Below are 18,225 nucleotides of genomic sequence, written 5' to 3'. Positions count from 1 at the left end.
ATAATTAATTAATAGTTATTAATTTTTTTCAAATTATAAAAATTTATAAATTAAGAAAAAATTAATATACAAATATTTTTAATTTTATTTTATATCATTTTATATATTTTTATTTTAAATAGTTTACATATTTTATTTTAATTTTACCAAATTATAATTAAATTTCATAAATTAATATATAAATTATTTACATAAATTATTTTACAAATTGATTTTAATATACAAATTATTTTTACTCTAATTATATAAATTAATATAATTACATCATTTAATATATAAATCAAAAAAATTAGGTAAATTTATTTTAATATAAATTATTTTTATTCTAATTATGTAAATTGTTAAAATTTTAATATTTAAATTTTTTAGAAAACTGACATGTTAATATTTTTGTTTTAACTATTAAAAATTATTTAATAATTAAGTTTTTTTAATATCAATTATATAAATCAAGAAAATTACATAAATTAATATGTAAATTATTTATATAAATTATTTAATATAATTTATAAAAATTATGTAAATTCATATATATATATATATAATATAAATAATACAAATTTTTATTTTAATTATAGAAAGTAATACATTTTTAATTTTTAATTGAATAAGTTATTTAAATATTATTTTAAATTTACATAATTTTTATAAATTACACAAATAATATTTTAAATAATCTATGTATTAGTTTATGTAACTTTTTAAAACTTATAATAAAATAAGAGCACATTTTTATATATAATAATTATTAATGTATATTAAAATAAATTTTGTAATAAAAAAATACATGTAAAATTACATATTAAATATATTTAAATATAAAATATTTTTATTTTAATTTATAAATTTTTATAATTCAAAAAAAAGTCTTGATTAATAATACATGTAAAATAATATTTATAAAATTAATTAAACAAATTAAGTGTTTCAATTATTTATTGTTTTGTCTTTAAATAAAAGGTTACTAACTTCTTTATTTTTTACTTTATTTAATTCCTTACCACATATCAAGTCAAAAGCTTCAATAAATGACAGGTCAATATCAATATGTCACATTAAAAGTTAACGTTTGATTTTGGATGGTCAACTAACTGTCAATCAACACATAAGGACCAAAATTATTTATTCTGATAAATAAAAAGTACTAAATGTCTTGATTTAGAAATAAAAAATTAAAATTATAGACTTAAAATTATAAGAGATCAAAATTATAATTTAACATATATTTTAATGTATCTAACATTTGTGCCATGTTTGGTAGAAAAGAAAAAAAATTATAATTTTATATCTTGAAGTCAACTTTTCTTAAGATTTTTTTTCTCTTCAACCAAATAAAAGGAAAAGATATTCTTATATGTGTTTTCTTTTCTTTCACTTTCAGTCCTTTCAAACAGAGTAATCGTATCGATTGATAATAAGATCACGTCAAATTGGAGAATTAACATAAAAGTTACAAAATTCGGATTTTTTTTTCCTGTAACTTATGTTGCAAAAGGTAACAAGTGAAACCAAACATGTATATAATGTTTGATAATTATAGATAATTGTATTTTTTATGTTTGTGATTAGAAATTTGATCGCATTTCATGTATATGGAAAATCATTTTTATTATAAAAAAAATCAGTCTCTTATATAGTAATAAAGGAGTAAGTTAACTCTAATAGCTCAAATAATTAGTTCGCTATGATTAACTTAATTAGTTAATTATGTTGGATGGTTAAAATAAATACATGTGTATATACTTATATTTCTTCTTCTTTTTACATGATACTTATATTTCTATTATACTATCTTGATACTTGTTAATTGTATCAATAGCTCTTCAATTAGGAGCTTTTACCATTCACTTTCTTTCTCATTTGTTCATAAATTAATTAGCATATATACAAAGAGGAGGGGAGGAGATAAAGTTATTCAGAAAATAACTTTTGATAGAGTTATTTTATTCAATAACCTTTTGTATATATATAAATTTAAATTATCTAACCATTGAATTAAAAGTTCTTATTGAATAAATTAAGTATATAAATTCTTATAAAGTTCAAAAATTATTTTATTTAAAAATTAAATTAACATTTAATATACTTTTCTAAAATATAAGTAAACATTGATGATAAGATTACCTAACTACATATGTTTGATTTATCTAAAATTTAGTATAAGTGATAATTGAAAATTGACTTAACATAAAAATATTCAACAGTTGAATGATTGGATAGTTACAAATAATTATGAAATAGAGTAACACTGCATGAGTTAGTTTTGCCTTAACTTGATTTCCACTCATATGCATATGTGTGTGTGCATGATAGCATATCAAATAAGAATAATTTTTATTGTAAGAAATCACAACTATAAATATAGATCATCAAATCTTAGTTGGAAAGTTAAAATTAAAAAATGCACATAATATTTTTAAGTAATTATATAATTATTATTAAATAACTTTTAATTTTAATCATTTGTGTATTGTGTTGTAGGGTCTAAATTTAAAATTCTCACTTTCTTAAAATGAGAATCATTCTTACTTGTACACACACTATAAGATCTCTCTTCTCTCTCTCTCATATATATATATATATATAACACATAACTACTTAAAAAAATTACATGACCTTGTCTTTTAATATTTTAACCTATCATTAATTTATTTTCTAGAAGTGTCCCCTAAAAGCATATATGTAATGTATTTAAATTGATCGACGAAAAAAAAGTCAATTTTCTTGAACTATCATACTTGATAAAAATAAAATCAAATTGAAACTAAAGAAAAATAAATGGAGATACAAATTAAAAAAAATTGCAAGCCCAAAAAGTATACCTTATCCCATCTCTTTTTTATTTAGTATTATTCCATCTCTTTTGAACGTCGCTTAAATTGTAGTTTAATAAATAAATGAATAAATATTATCCCTTTTTTTACAACATATATAGTATCCCTTTAAATATCTTATTTATTTTTATTTGTGCTCTTATGAGTTTTAGTTGCTGAATATAAACTAGAAAAGAAAAGAAAAAGAGCATGGCACGCACTCGCTAGAGCTTACAAACATTCTGCTTCATGTTTCATCCTAGCTATAACTATATATTCTTTTAAAACATAATAATGGTATCACTACTACAAATTATGCATTCTACATCGGTTGAAATCACCTTTCTACATCGGTTGTCACGCGTCATTGTAGTCGATGATGTTGAAACTCCGTTGTCTTTCTACATCGGTTGATGAACCGCCTTAGAATGGGTTGGGTTCGAAGACGGGTCTCGAAGCACACCCGTCTTAGAATCCTGGCCATTCTGCATCGGTTGTGCCCTCGAACCGATGTAGAATTAGGCTCATTCAACCTCGGTCGTGTTTCTAACCTGTCTTAGAAAGCGATATTTCTACAAGCATTCTACATCGGTTTTTATAACAACCGATGTAGAATGACCACCATTCTACATCGTTTGTGACTACAACCGATGTAAAATGTCACCCCAAAATTGTTGTCACCGCTTCCAAGGATAATGTCATAGGTATCTCAAGCTGTCCCACCATAAATGAACTTTTTCAGTTGCATAATTTGTACTGCTAGTAATTAAAAAACACGTATTATGGCCTCACCAAAATTGATTTTTTATAAATCATGGGAAGATGAAACTATATATAGATGAGCTAGCTACCCAAACAACCAGATAAAAATTACTAGTAGGTGAACACATGCCTTGGAACTAATAATATGAAATAGTTTCATTCCACTAAAAGAAAGTATGATTATGAACACTTAACTTTTCTAACCTTTGGAAGAAATGCCATCATCCTCATCCAATGGAAGATTCTTATGCGTGAATTGCTCTTCTCACACAAGTCACTAAATCACCACCTTGTTCCAAAGGTTGAACAGGTGACCTCCCAGTAACTAGCTCCAACAAAACTACCCCAAAGCTACACTTCTCAGTCACCTTCATGGTGTCCGCTTCCAAGGATAATGTCATAGATATTTATTTAGATATTGAGAATGCACTTGCAAAAGGGCTGGAATTCATGCGAATATGAAGAGGACATGCAACACAGAGGATAATCAAATATAAAGCGAAACAAGTTAGAAGTTGAAGGTTGCAAAAATTCATGATAATATGAATAAATTACCATGTCGAGAACATGAACGAGAGCCTTAATCAGAATTTCATCCAAGGAGTGAATGCTGTCCTCAACCCATTTTCCGAGGACCAAATCTAGTTCCAGGAACCCTCGCTGGTTGCTTCTATATAATAGCCTGTGGAGAAATTAGAACAAACTACACAACATTAAAAAAATAAAAATTTCGCCATAGAAATCAAAAAGGGTAAAGCTAAAAAAAATGAAGAAGAAGAAAGAAAGAAATGAACTGATTAAACAAACGTCTTTTGCTTTCTTCGTTAGATAAATCAATTTCTGGGGTTTGATTTTGAGTGTGGGACAAGAAAGTGGTAAACCTAGAATAACAAAAAAAGAAAACCTTTGTTAAAAGGGAAAAAAGGTGAATGAAGAAGTGATGTGACCGAAGGGCACCTTACCTAAGAGTGTGAAGGGGGTTTGTGAAAGCAGCGATGGTGGCTTTAGAGGGAATGTCCACAATGAGCTTGCGACAAGTTTCGAAGGTCACAACGGAGGTTGTGGTAAACTGCAGAGGTCATGGCAGGATGAAGGGTGCGAGTGAGATGTGCGGAGGTCACAGCTAGGGTGAAGGGCGAGACAGAAGATGGAAAGGCATGCACGTGAATTCCAAAGAATAAAAAGTAAAAATTAGTAATTATAAATGAGACAAAGGCGGTTTTTGAAGAAACGTAGTAATAGGCTTACAAACAAAGGTGGTTTTATGAAAAAACCGCCTTCATAACATTTATATCTAAGGCGGTTTGGGCTTGACCGTCGTTAACGCTTTATAAAGTTTAGTATTAATTTTAAAATTGCCACTGCAAGCTTTACCACATCGATTTTTTATAACCGACTTATATTCAACGATGTTAAATCACCTTTTTGTAATAGTGTATATATATTATCATTCATATGATCACCGCATGTCAATTAATTGTCAACCGTTTTTTGTATATATGTTTTGTAAGTATATATAATCCTCCCATAATAATACGAGTAACACGTTTCAAACAAGAGGTAAAAGTTGTATGACCTACATTATAGGTACGGTGACAAACATTTCTTCCTAAAATAATGCCCCATTTGGTCCCTTCTTTATGTGTGTGTATTGTATTTAGTTTGATGCGTCAAAAGTTACCAAAGCTCAATTCATGTTTTGTTGGCAGTGACAAAGACTACCCCTCTCTCTCATCGTCAAAAGTTCACACGTATATAGTTGAAGAGGATTAGTTTCCTGTCACAATAATATGGTACGTACACCATTACCCACTCATTATCCCTCAAATGACCAAAATTTTTCACTCACAAAACCAACACTCGCCATTGCCTAACTTGTTTGATCAAAAAGTGATAATCAGCCAAGAAAACTAACTAAAGCCGAGAAAGTTTCTGCATGCAATGCCCAAATACGGATTTACTAGTTAGTTTCACGTGATGCAATTGCAAGTTAACTTTTTGTCTCAAATTAATATATGTAGACAATATGAGAGGGACCGAGTGTGAGTTTCATTCTTCTTGATAGTTCTTTGATCTTAATTGGGTTTATAAATGTGCTTAAAATCAATTCGAATTTGGAATTAAACTGTTTCCATTGAAATGTCAAGATCGCAACTTTTTTCCGCCAGCTCATTCTAGCATCACATGCTGCCTTGACATTCGTATTTCTCGTATGCCTTGTGAAATGGAAACTTTCCATGTAACGTCAAAGTTTGGTATGCATAATTTCATTGAAACGATGGCATTGATTTATATCTGTGTTAGGATGTAGGTTCGCTTGATGGTTATAACAGGATAAGTTAATGCTAGTATATTTTTTTATTTCATTTAATATTTTTTATTAGATAATTTATTTTAAAAATTATCATTAGTTGAGAATTATTATCATACAACATTATATATAAATTTTACATCAATTTGAAGTTATTTAATACAATATTGATATGTATTAAGAATAATATTATGTATATGTTCAAAATATATAAAAAAGAACTATTTAAATATATTATTATTAGGAATGAAAAACTATATAATTCAACAGTTTCATAGATTTATTAATAGTGTAAATGCTAAAGTCTTACATCAATTAAAAACAAAATTTTGGATAATACAACTATATACACGGATAATTAAAGATTTAATTTGTGATTATTTAAAAGTTGTGTTTGACATGTCATTTTAGTTAATTTTTAGTATTATTTACTAGTTAAATAACTTGTTTAATCTAATTTAAATTGTTTGGTAATCAATTATAGTATTCTTTAAGACTCTACTTCAAACAAGTTTTTAAAACACTAGCTTCAAAGTTTATATTTTATTTTTCTTTTATTCTTAAAGTTTTTGTTGAATTTTACCCTTTTCTAGACAATGTAAGAATTTATATATTGCTTCTCGTCTAGTAGGATTTTATTATGTTTTACTTTTTCATACATTAAATAAGGTTTTCTTATTTAACCATTTTATTACATGTAATATATTAATAATGGTAGATAATATTATTTTCACTCCTTTATGGATATTTTTATATGACACTTTTTATTTTCACTATTATATTACTTATAATATTTATTTATTATTTTAACGTACTTCAAGATATTGGTATTGATATAAGATAGATTTATTATTATTATTAGAGACAAATGAGGCACTTCGTGTTAAGAAAATGGAATCTGATAATTTTCATTGATATGAAACAGTCAATAAATACATGATCCTCTCTACCATCTTTTCATGATTATTGAGGATAAAATATCAAAACAAAATCACAAATAAAAAAGGAGAAAATATATAGGAGTTTGGATTAATTACAATTTAAATCCAAATCATATATAATCTCTACAATTAATGGATTCTAACACCCCTTTTCAAGTTGGTGCATGGATGTCACACATGCCTAACTTCTCAAGAAAATTACTAAGGGCCTTTAAATCTCCATGTAAAAAAATATTTTTTACATCGAATTGAAGAAGTGACCAATCTTGATTTGTTGCTAGTTATAATAACACCCTCACTATATTGAGCTTTGCAACTAGTGCAAATGTTTCTTGGTAATCAATCCCAAAGGATTGAGTGTAACCCCAATGCCTACGACCTCTGATCTTGATCTCCGCATTTAGGGCACATTCAGTATAATTTGTACTATCAAGACGGTCAGGTGTAAGGATGGGAGACAGATATTGCATATGTGGAGCAGAATATGATTTATTTGACCTATCCTCCATTTTCATACTCAGAAGCTAATATCAAATTCCTAAAGAAGAGAGGTAATTGGAGTTGACTCTGATACTATGTTAAAAAAATTATATCAGAATAATTACATTAATTATATATAAATAGAGGATATTTGATTCTACTAAATCAAAGATAATATCCTTATAAACTGTAATTAATACTAGAATTAGAATATTAATTCTAATTTTCAACACTCCCCCTCAAGCTGAAACTTACTAAGTAATCAGCTTGTTACAAGAAAATTTATTCTCACTAATAAATAAAAAAACATAATAGAAATGGAGTTCCACAAGGATGTTGACGAAGTCAGGGAATATTGCTTGAAAAAGAGAGCTGGAAAACACATCAGCCTTAGAAGGTTCAAAGCAAGTTTTGACTTTCTTAAAACCAAGAGTTTGGAAGCTTCAGAACCAATGGTGGAGACTCAACAGGGGGATAGAGAAAAAAAGAACAACAAAAACGAAATTTGCAAGTAAAAAAGGCCAAAAACAGTCAAACATTGAAATCCTCAGTGACGACAATGGTGGCTGACTACATGTTCAGACTCACCAAAGGAAGACAAGCACCATGGTGGTAGTGGGTGAACCTAGATTGCATTGGAGATGAGTAGATCTGACAAAACGTGAAAAGATTAAAAAAGATGGTCGGAGAAGGTGGTGGCACGTGGCAGCTCCGATGGCGCCGGAGAAAGGTGGGCTTGACCGACGATGAAGAGACGAGTCCGATGGTGCTAGTAGTGTCAGTTTCTGCATAGCGAAATATGGTTCACCGGATAAGAACACTCGCCGGAAAAGCTGCTGGAAAACATAAACAGTTTGCCGGAAGAAGGGCAACAAGTTGAATGATACAACCTGGAAAAAGAATGATAGAAGAAAGACAACGAGCAAAAGGGCTCACCGGGGACCGTCGGTCCCCAGTGAGGGACGATTTTTCCTTATTCCCTCAACCTGGCTTTGATACCATGTTAAGAAAATGGAATCTAGTCATTTTCATTGAGATGAATCAGTGAATAAATATATGATCCTTTCTATTATCTTTTCATGATTATTGAGGACAAAATATCAAAACAAAATCACAAATATAAAAGGAAAAAATATATAGGGATTTGGATCAATTACAATTTAAATCCAAATTATATCTAATCCCTATAATTAATGAATTCTAACACTTTGTGCCTCACTGTTTGCAATTGAGGTTCGTGAAATAGTATAACAATTAAATATGTTGTCCATGTTTTGAGAGTAATAATATTTTTATTTTATTTTTTGTTTTATTTTTCCGGATAGTTAGTAATGGAAAAAATAGTTGAGAATAAATTAGTAAATGTATAAACAAAATGGATTATTGTTATTATAATAGTTATAGATTTTGAATATATTTTAAGACTAAAATACTTTTCCAGTGCTTTATGTTTCTGATTGCATTAAGTTTGGTTATTTATCCTTTTAAAAAAATTAATTTAGTCTTTTATATTTTTAAAATGAGTAAAAATGGTCATTTTAAAATAGTTATAATCATTTTTTATTTTGGGACACAATTTTAAAACTTTGTTTTTACTAATTTAGGCCATAAAATTTGCCTCTTTAAATTCACATACACGATAACTATAAAATCATATTAAAAATAAATGTAGAAAAAAATTATTATGAAATACTTTTGGTTGCTCATGAGATTTATTTTTGACATGATGCATAATAGTTTCATTATTTATTCTATTATTTTTAACAGATATTTTAATTGTTATTCTAATTAACGTAATGAAATTATGACGTTTGATGTATGTTGTTTTTACTTTATTTTAAAATTGATTGAAAAATATTTTTAGATATAGTATAAAATTAATAGCTTAATACATAATATAAAAAAAATATAATAATTAAAACTAAAAAATACAATCAAAATAAGTGATTTATAAATCAAAAAATTATAAACATTTAAACCTAAAAAAAATAAAGGACGGACATGAAAAATAATTCTTTTAAATCTACTCTCTTGAAGTAACTTGATCCCACATCAAATTATTCTAAAAGCAATAAAAGAATAAGAATGAAAAAATTTTACCACACAATTAATTAGTACTTAAATTCAATATTGTCACCTTTACAAATCTCCAGTAAGTATTCTTATTTCTACATGTCAGTATTTTCATCTCTCAGTCTGGAAGTTCTTTAATCACCTTTCTTACATGCATCTGCATATCCACTTGAATTGTATTATAATTATCAATATTCTTATAATTTACCTTAACGACACTTTATATTTATTTACAGATATATTATTTTATCATTATAAATACATTTTTCTTTCATGCTTCATTAATTTAATAATTTTTATAAGAATGTCTTATCTACTATATTTTTGGTAAATTACGAAGTAAAAAACACGAGCAAAAAGAAAATTACAAAGCGTGGGCTAGATCATGCCCTGGTGAAGCTAAAACTACATAATCTTTTCTACTATATTTTATTTTACATGATGTTCTCTACTATATTTAAAAATATATAATTTGATTTATTTTATATTTTAATTATTTACGCACCAATAATATGTTAGTTTTAGTTAAAAGACTCGTACAATAACAAATAGCAGCATGCCACGTATTGGATGTATAATGTACACTTGATTATTAATTATTCCCATGTGAATGGAGATCCAAACAATGAATGGAAAGATGAAGTGAAACTTATTAGAAACAGATCGCTTGATATAGGTTAATGAGGGTAGACGTCACAAAAATTACTTTGATAAATTCGAGATTGGTTCAAAAAGGAATCTAGAGACAAATTCTCACAAAATATTCGCAAAATGCCAAAAGTTTTTTCTATTGAAAACGCTTTCAAAATAAATCCAAGATTGGTTCAACAATTAAGATTTTTGGTAGTGCATTTGAGCCTTTATCATTCTCCACTTGAGAGTCTTATTAAGTATGTTTGATATCATTTGTTATATGATATCTTCTGATTATTTGGTCTTATTTCCTATGATAGATGAACAGTTTGAGAATTCTCATCAAGAGGTTCTTCAAGATGTAAAGAAAGAAAATCTACTATGTCTGTGCTACGTGTTCATTAATTGGTGTCCACAAAGCATTGAACATCAGCTTCAAAACTAACAGAGTATGTGAAATGTCTTGAATTACAAAGATAAGGTTGTCAAACGTCAATCTTGATCCGTGTTTGTGGCCGTCGGCAGAAAAATTAAAGCTTGTTTTTATAGGACAAGTTCTTCGAAGATAAGCTTGCCAAATGAAGATAGATCTATGTGTCGTGCCAACTGCCCTGTTAGATCATAGATGTCTCAAGAACCAAGTTAAAAAAAACTTGCCTAATTTTCCTCTGTCCTCCATTTGAGGTTTAGATGATGATGCATCTTCTTTTAGTTAAAGAGAAAGTAAATTTATATAAAAAAAAATCATTCTTCAATTTTTTTTAAAAAAAATTGAGGGACAAAAATAAAAATATCTAAATTTAAGAGAATAAAAACATATTTAAACATCTAAGGTTTTAAATAAAAACAAACAAGCACTTGCATTAACTTCATGCCTCACCACATTTAGTTTCTCTCCATATGAACCACAACTTTGAGTTAGGATCACAAAATAGAAGAAGAGAATTATTTCAGTTACTTTTGTTTTTAATTTTTTTTAAAAGTATTTTTTAGAAATAATTTTAAAAATTTAATAGATTTTAGAAGAAAAATTAATTGTTGAGTAGCATGAAAGAGAGTGTTATTATAGAGAGTGTCACTAGCATTAAATTATTTTAGAAATAATTTCTAAAACAAAAAAAAATGAAAAAGAAATTAAACAAACTCTTAAATTTTCTTTTTTTCTTATTTTCTCTTCAACTCAATTTTTTTTCCTTTTCTTTTTTCTTTTAATTCTACTAAATATAGGGTAAAGATATGAATGTGGGGATAGAATAAAAAGTAAAAGAAAAAACATTTTTGAATCATAATTATATAACTTGACTTTTGTATTTTATTATAAATTCAAGTTACCATAAAAAAAGATTAAGGCATTGTTTCACGTTTAAGCTTTGATTGGATACAAAGAGAAAAAAATTATTATTTTCTATCTTTTTAAATAAAGAAGAAAAGTGAAAAAAATAAAAATAGTAATTTTCTATTTTTTCTTTTTCATTTTCTCTATTATTGAGAATTCATGTAAGGATGATACTATAAATGAATGATTGCAGTGGAACAATAATAAGGTAAAGTTTTAATATATTTTATAAAGAGAAGAGAGAGAAAAGAAAATAAGTAGAAATGATATAGAGAATAAAGTTTATTATAATATCCTCCCATCTCAGTTACCAATCTAGTAGCTAAGACTAGATTATACTTAGTTTTTTGCTCATTAGAGCTTGCGGTTAGAGGGTTGTGTACCTTCTCATCTAGTCATTAATTGGTAAAATACCTTAATATAGAATCCTTCAGTCGGCTTCCAAGCCCCCAATGGTGAAGTGTGAGTTCTATTAGCTATAACAATACAAATTTTAAAATGTCATATGCCTCACTAATGATCTTACCCACTAGTGCAAAGATACTAAAGGATGGTTAACCTACGATATAGAGAAACCACTTGAAAAAAACTTGAGAGTGGACTGGATATTAGTTATGCACATATAAACCTAGGGAGTTCACTTATGAAGCACAAATTACGTACTCACATGCTTTTGGATATGTGGCCTTAAGCCCTAAGGAAACCTATACCCAAACATTTTAGTACCCACCGTGTGACTATGGTGAAACTATTCCCCCACACCCTTGTAGCTTTGTAGTGACACACACTAGGTGATTATGAAATCGTCACTAAATGGGACTACATAATTAGGCTCTTGATCCTCCAACCCTGCCACAAATCACAATCATCGTGAATGAGTTACGACCGGAGAATGAGGAGGTTAAGCAGAGAAAAAGAAATCCTAGGAAGCACTAAAGATCATATGTTGTGAAAATGAAAGAGATTGCACAAGTTCTAAGAGTCGTTGAGGGCTTAGATCAATAATCCTAGGCATTTGGAGGGCAAAGCTCCAACTAAACCATTGTGTGACTTTCAACTATTTTGATAGGCGATCTAGGCATATTCAATCCTTCCCTATTTTTTGGTATTGAAGATGGATTCTTTTCACGAGATGAAGGATCTTTATCAACACTAGACCACTTTTTGTGTGCAAATGTTAATTAGTAGTGTAAGCAATGCCATTAAATGTAAGGTGTTTGATAACACTTTGGTTGGAATGACTCTAACATGATTTAACGGTCTCACTTATCGTTCTATCACCTTAATTGATGAGTTTTCGATATTGTTTGTCGTTTATTCCACAACAAATAAGGAGAAGCCATTGACAATGTCAAAACTCTTTAACGTCTAGTAGTAGGCGGAAAAGTTATTAAGGGATGACTTAGCTAGATTTACATGAGTTACAATTCATGTACACTAGCTAGATTAAAGGTTATTTGTGGTTGCATTCATCAAGGGGTTACGCGTCAACCAATTTGGTGAATCTTTGGTGCATCATTGGCTAGAGTTATTGGGGAAAATACATTTGATGGCAACATGTCACATTGAGGCTGAAGAGGTTATGGTGAGGAAAAGGGAGTTGGAGAAGAAGGAAGACATCTCAGGCGTGAAATCATATTCAGCTTGAGAATTCCTTAAGTCAAAGTCGAGCTAAAGTAAGAGACAAGAAGCATGTGAGAAGAAGATATGTACTTAAACCAAGAAGGATGTGAGAAGAAGATATGTACTTGTTAAGGATCTTATGCCTCTTAATACCTCTACAATACAAACTATTGTGAGATGTGAATTCAGCGAGATTGTTAAGCTTCCTACATAAAAGTAGAGGATGATAGCTTAATGTCAAGCATGATAGGTTGTGCACCCTTTCGTCTCAACAACTAATTTGGCTGTTGAGATCGGATTATACTTAGCCTTTTTCACTTAGTAGAGCTTAAGGTTGGAAGGTTGTGTACTTTCTTGTCTAGTTGTTGATCAGTAAAATACCTTGACATGGAAATCTTTGGTCAACGTTTGGGACCCATCCAATGGTGAAATTCAAGTCCTATTAACTATAATAGTACAAATTTTAAAATGTCAATTGTTTCACTATCAGTCTTATCCATTGTTGCAAAGATATCAGAGGACATATTAACCCGCGATAAGGGGAAACTACCCCTTAATAACCTGAGAATGGACTCGATGATGGTTAGGCACATATGATTCTAAAAAAATATAATGAAGAAAAGGAAAGGGAGGTGTATTTATCAATAGGAGGTATAAATAGAAATAGCCTATTTGAAAAGTCCAGGGGGCTTTCCAGGAGGGTGGGTTAAGAACTCAACATTAACATACTCTTGGTGCATGGAAGTGTGAATTTGGGCCTAACTAATGTAGTAGGGATCCATATCTAAATTCTGATCTAGAACAACAATAAAGGGTACGAAAGTAACAATCAATATTCTTGTGGGACATTGAAGCTTTAGGTAGATATTGTTTATCATAATTTTTCACTAAACATTAAAGAATTTTGACGTTGTGAGATCATGTTAAAAATGAATTTATCTTAAACAGTGCTATAATAAATTATACCATTAGGTAGACTTTTGAGGTTTTGCACAAAGCAGCCCATTTCATTGTGAATCGATGTATGATAACTTTCTTTTTAGAGTACAACAACACAAACTTTATATACCTTTTATTCCCACATAACTTTATAACACAAACTTTTATATCACCTTTTATTCCCCACCGCCAAGTGACAAGTATCTAACTGCGTAGGGGGATATAAAAGAAAGCTCATAGGAATTATGTCCTACATTACATCTGAATTTAATTAATAATAAAATAGTAAATAGTCGCCGGCAAGAATTTTGATTTTATTGATTTTTTTTTATTTTTACCAATTCTATTTATTCTTTCTAATAATAAAAAAATATTCTAATACACTTCTACTAGTCTTTATTATAAATTTATGTACAATTTGACTTTCAATTAATCGAGTGGTTTTAATTTTGATCAGTAATTGAGTGGGTTTAATCTTTCAATAGTTGATTATATTAGAAAAAAACTTAAAAAATAAAAATAAAAAATACAATCTAAATAGAAAAAAAATGCAAATAAACCAAGAAAGAGTTCTGAATCACCCTTACATAGGAATGTTTTCACAATTAATGAGAACAGAAATGCATTACCATTTGAGGGTTTTGTTTTAATAAAAGAAATTAACTAATGATTCAATTATATAACATGTATCCATTAGAGAAAACAAGAGTAACTCATTTTGCTGCATATTTCATGAAATCATAAACAGGCTGGACAGATCCAAAATAACCATTAACACCGAGTATTGACAGAAAGCGGCCCAAAAGATGAAAGAGAACACTTAGCTCAGATGCTAAGAACAATTTCTAAATTAGGAAGTATATAAAAGGTACAATCCCTAGATACTTCAGCATTGTTCCTAATGACAACTTAAACCCGCTGACAAGTGAAAAACATACATGTTTCAATGTTTTTAAAGGGTATGTGTATTGTAATTGGAAATCCTGCTTAAGAAAACAGCAAGACAGACTTTGGCACTATAGCTCATGCTAGGCAGTCCTTCAAGCTTTTTTTCTCCTCAAGTGGAAGAAACAAAAATATGGATATAATTCTTAGTAGAGGTAGAGATCTTCCTAGCATTGCTCGTTGAGAAAATTATGTACATCATACTAGAGTTCAGAAATTGAGAATGATAACAGACTCAGAACACCGATATTGTCAAAAGGAAGAAGAAAGCTTTTCTACTTCCATGGACTTGGCTGACGGGCGTCTCTGAAAACAGAAGTGCCACCAGATGCTGCTGGGGAAGGGGATGATGCAATGTAACTAGTTCCTGACACAGACACTGAAGGTAGGTTTACGGGATTTCCCTGATGACCTGAGAGAGCAAAGCGTGATGGACTACCAGCAGCCCCGATATTTGCCCGAGAAGGATGTGAAATCTTCATAGAAAATGTAACAGCTAAGCATCAATATGTATCTCGTATATGATGAGAAAACAAGGCAACTCAAGGTAACATCCTATTTAACGGTTCCAGCTTGACCTTTACTTGTATATTCAGTTGAAACCAGCATACACTATATCATTTTCAAAAAGATATGATTATATGCATGCATCAAGGTAGTTATTAAGTAACCAGCAAAAAAGGAGAAAGAGTATATTGAACGGTTGAAGTAAAGCCGAGTGACATGAAAGCAACCTAGACAATGACACAAAACAGCAAAAGTATGTTCATACTCTACAAATACAAGCTAGTTCTTAGAACCATAACAATCAAAAGTAACAGACAACAAAGTAAATGAAACAAGACCATAAGTTCAATTTAGCCTCTGTAAATTCCAATTAATACAAATTCAACATATTTTGGTACTTTATTCAACCCTTTCCAGAACTGAGTCTGCAACTAGTGGGGCTAAATCAGATGCAAGGCATTTAACGTTCAGTGAGTAATTTGGGTTTAGTTAGCCTAAGTTAGATTGATGGAATGAAGTGAAATGGAATGATATTAGGTTCTATTGGTTGGATTGTTTAAAATTGAATAGAATGCATTCCAATTCATTCCACCACCCAATTCTTGCCCTCCAATTAAGGGGTATGCACAAAACCACTTCTTTTTCAACCACTTCATAATAAAATAACCAAACAAGAATAGTAACTAAACTTCATTTCGTTCATCATTAGATATCCAAACACACATAATAGCTAGCCTTCCATAGTTCACCCTCCTATATCCACCCTATAATTCACATATATATTCATCACAATAACTTCATCAAACAAACTACTATTTGCTAGGAACCAAAGGACAAGTAGACAAACCGAAACACATCAATAACATGAACTAACAGTAATAACCAACACACTTACCACATTCTGTTGAACGCTAGGGGTCCTCCGCAGTGGGGACTCTGAAGAAGGTGACATACTACTTGTCCGAAGCACATGGCGAGAATGCATCGTATAGTTAGCAAAATCATCCCCTTCACCACCATCCACATCAGCAGCAACAAGATTTCCCTGGGATCCCAACCTCGGGGGCATATGCCTAATCATCAAACCAGTATCATTTGTTCCATCCCCTTGAAGTGGGACCGAAGGACCATGCATTGCAACTACTTGCATACTATTTCGTCTCTTCAACTCCTCCTCCGCATTCAGAATCTGCCAATCAACACAACCAAACCTATCATTCACAAAATGCAAAGGAACAACACCGCTAATTAATACCAAATCCTCTGCACAAAAAGGCACGAACGACAAGTGACTTTTTACTTTTTATCATTGAACATAACAAGTTATTAAAAATTGAAAAACAAATTTGATATCTGAAGGAAATCACAATGGATCAACACATTAATATAAAGTTTTCTTGGTTTCATACTATTTAGAATTTCTCAACAACGACAAACCATCATTTACCTGCTTCAACACCAACACCAGGTTATGTTTATTATCATTCAACCCTTGCAACTTCTCCTCAATTTCCTTTTTCCTTTTCTTCTTTTCATTAAGCTGATCCACATTCTCAGCGACCTAGCCAAAACAACAAACAACGCAATCTATCACCACCAAACGCAAGAATCACTTAAGAGATTTAAAGCAATACACAATTCAGATAACACGAAAACCGGTTACCGGCTCGGTCTGCTTTTCCTCCGAAGCGGCGACACCGTCGGATGGTTTTTTCACCGAAGCCTCGTCAATCTTGGAATCGAGCTGCGGTTTCTCTGAATCAGATCCAGCGAGCGGTTTCTTGGCGGAACTAACGGCGACGAGCGGCGTTTCTTTGCGATATCCGTCTTCACGGGCGACGGTGGTGGAAGGGCCTTCGCCGTGATTAACGGTAACGGTGGGAGGTGGTTCGGTTTGGGAACCGTTGGGGAGAGGGGTAGGGGTAGGGTTAGGGTTTGAGTTTTGAAGGCGCGAAAGTGCCTTGGAGCGACGAGCGAGAAGGGATTTGAAGTCTTTGAGAGTGATTTTGGGGGCTGGCATGGGCCATCGACGGGGCACGTCCGGTACCCGGTGAAGGTTCCCTCTGTAAAGCGAAATTGCCACCATGCTTGACTCTTCTTTGTTTTTACTCATCTTTCGGAACAGAAATTGGGTTCTTATATAGGTTTCCTACTACAGACAAACAATTAAAAATTTTCAAATATATTTTTGTTGAAGGCTTTAGAATCGTTTAGATAGGCGGAAAGAAATGAAAACAGAGTGAATTACCATGAAATGAAAATAGAGTGAATTATACCATGAAATATCTATCATGCCTGTGTGACACAGTTGTATGCTTGTGTGTTAATGTTTTTTTATTTCATTATCACGTCTTTATATATTAAAAATTGATATATTTTTATATATTAATGTGTATATTAAGTTTATTATTTCCTTTAGTTTGTCTTTTAGTGAAAAAATTACAAGTAACTTTTAAACTTGATTCAAATGATAATTTGATTCCACTAGCTACAAGAAAATTTGTCATTGTTTCTTAGAAACTTCTCTATCTCTATAAAATAAAATATTATTTTGTATATTTAGAATTTTTAAAAAAGTGAACCAATGAATGGCACATGAAGATTTTTAGAAACTTAGTTTTATAATTAGGTAAGGTGTCCTTGTACTCCCTTTTTTAGTTTAGGAACTTGGTTTGTTTAATTCACTTGTTCATGAACACAATGGCTTCCCAAGAATGGACATAATTTACATTTCAACATGAAAGAACATGACTAAAAAACTAACAAAGAGAGAAAAAATCACTAAAATATGACGCCTATAAAAAAAATGCTATAGAGACCACCCATTGCTCTCCACACTCTAGTCTAGTCTCATACTATATA

The 18,225-nt window shown here is 30.2% G+C and overlaps 1 protein-coding gene across 2 annotated transcripts; it reads right to left on the bottom strand.

Moving 5' to 3' along the window:
- Positions 1–14,604: 14,604 nt before the first annotated feature.
- On the bottom strand, positions 14,605–17,588 carry LOC114409773. 2 transcript variants are annotated; one of them, XM_028373356.1, is made up of 4 exons: positions 17,027–17,588; positions 16,811–16,924; positions 16,259–16,552; positions 14,605–15,332 (listed from the first exon to the last, which is right to left on the bottom strand). In XM_028373356.1, exons 1-4 carry the CDS (start codon positions 17,474–17,476, stop codon positions 15,132–15,134), a joined length of 1,059 nt encoding a protein of 352 aa, XP_028229157.1. In that variant the 5' UTR covers positions 17,477–17,588; the 3' UTR covers positions 14,605–15,131. The 2 variants fall into 2 exon arrangements, with proteins under 2 accessions (XP_028229157.1, XP_028229158.1); XM_028373357.1 differs by lacking the exon at positions 14,605–15,332 and adding an exon at positions 15,359–15,468.
- Positions 17,589–18,225: the final 637 nt, after the last annotated feature.

Source organism: Glycine soja, chromosome 4 (assembly GCF_004193775.1).
Source record: "Glycine soja cultivar W05 chromosome 4, ASM419377v2, whole genome shotgun sequence".
In the NCBI taxonomy this organism is placed as follows: Eukaryota; Viridiplantae; Streptophyta; class Magnoliopsida; order Fabales; family Fabaceae; genus Glycine; species Glycine soja.
The sequence above is the reverse complement of the archived record's forward strand: the minus strand, read 5'-3'. Positions and strand labels throughout refer to the sequence as shown.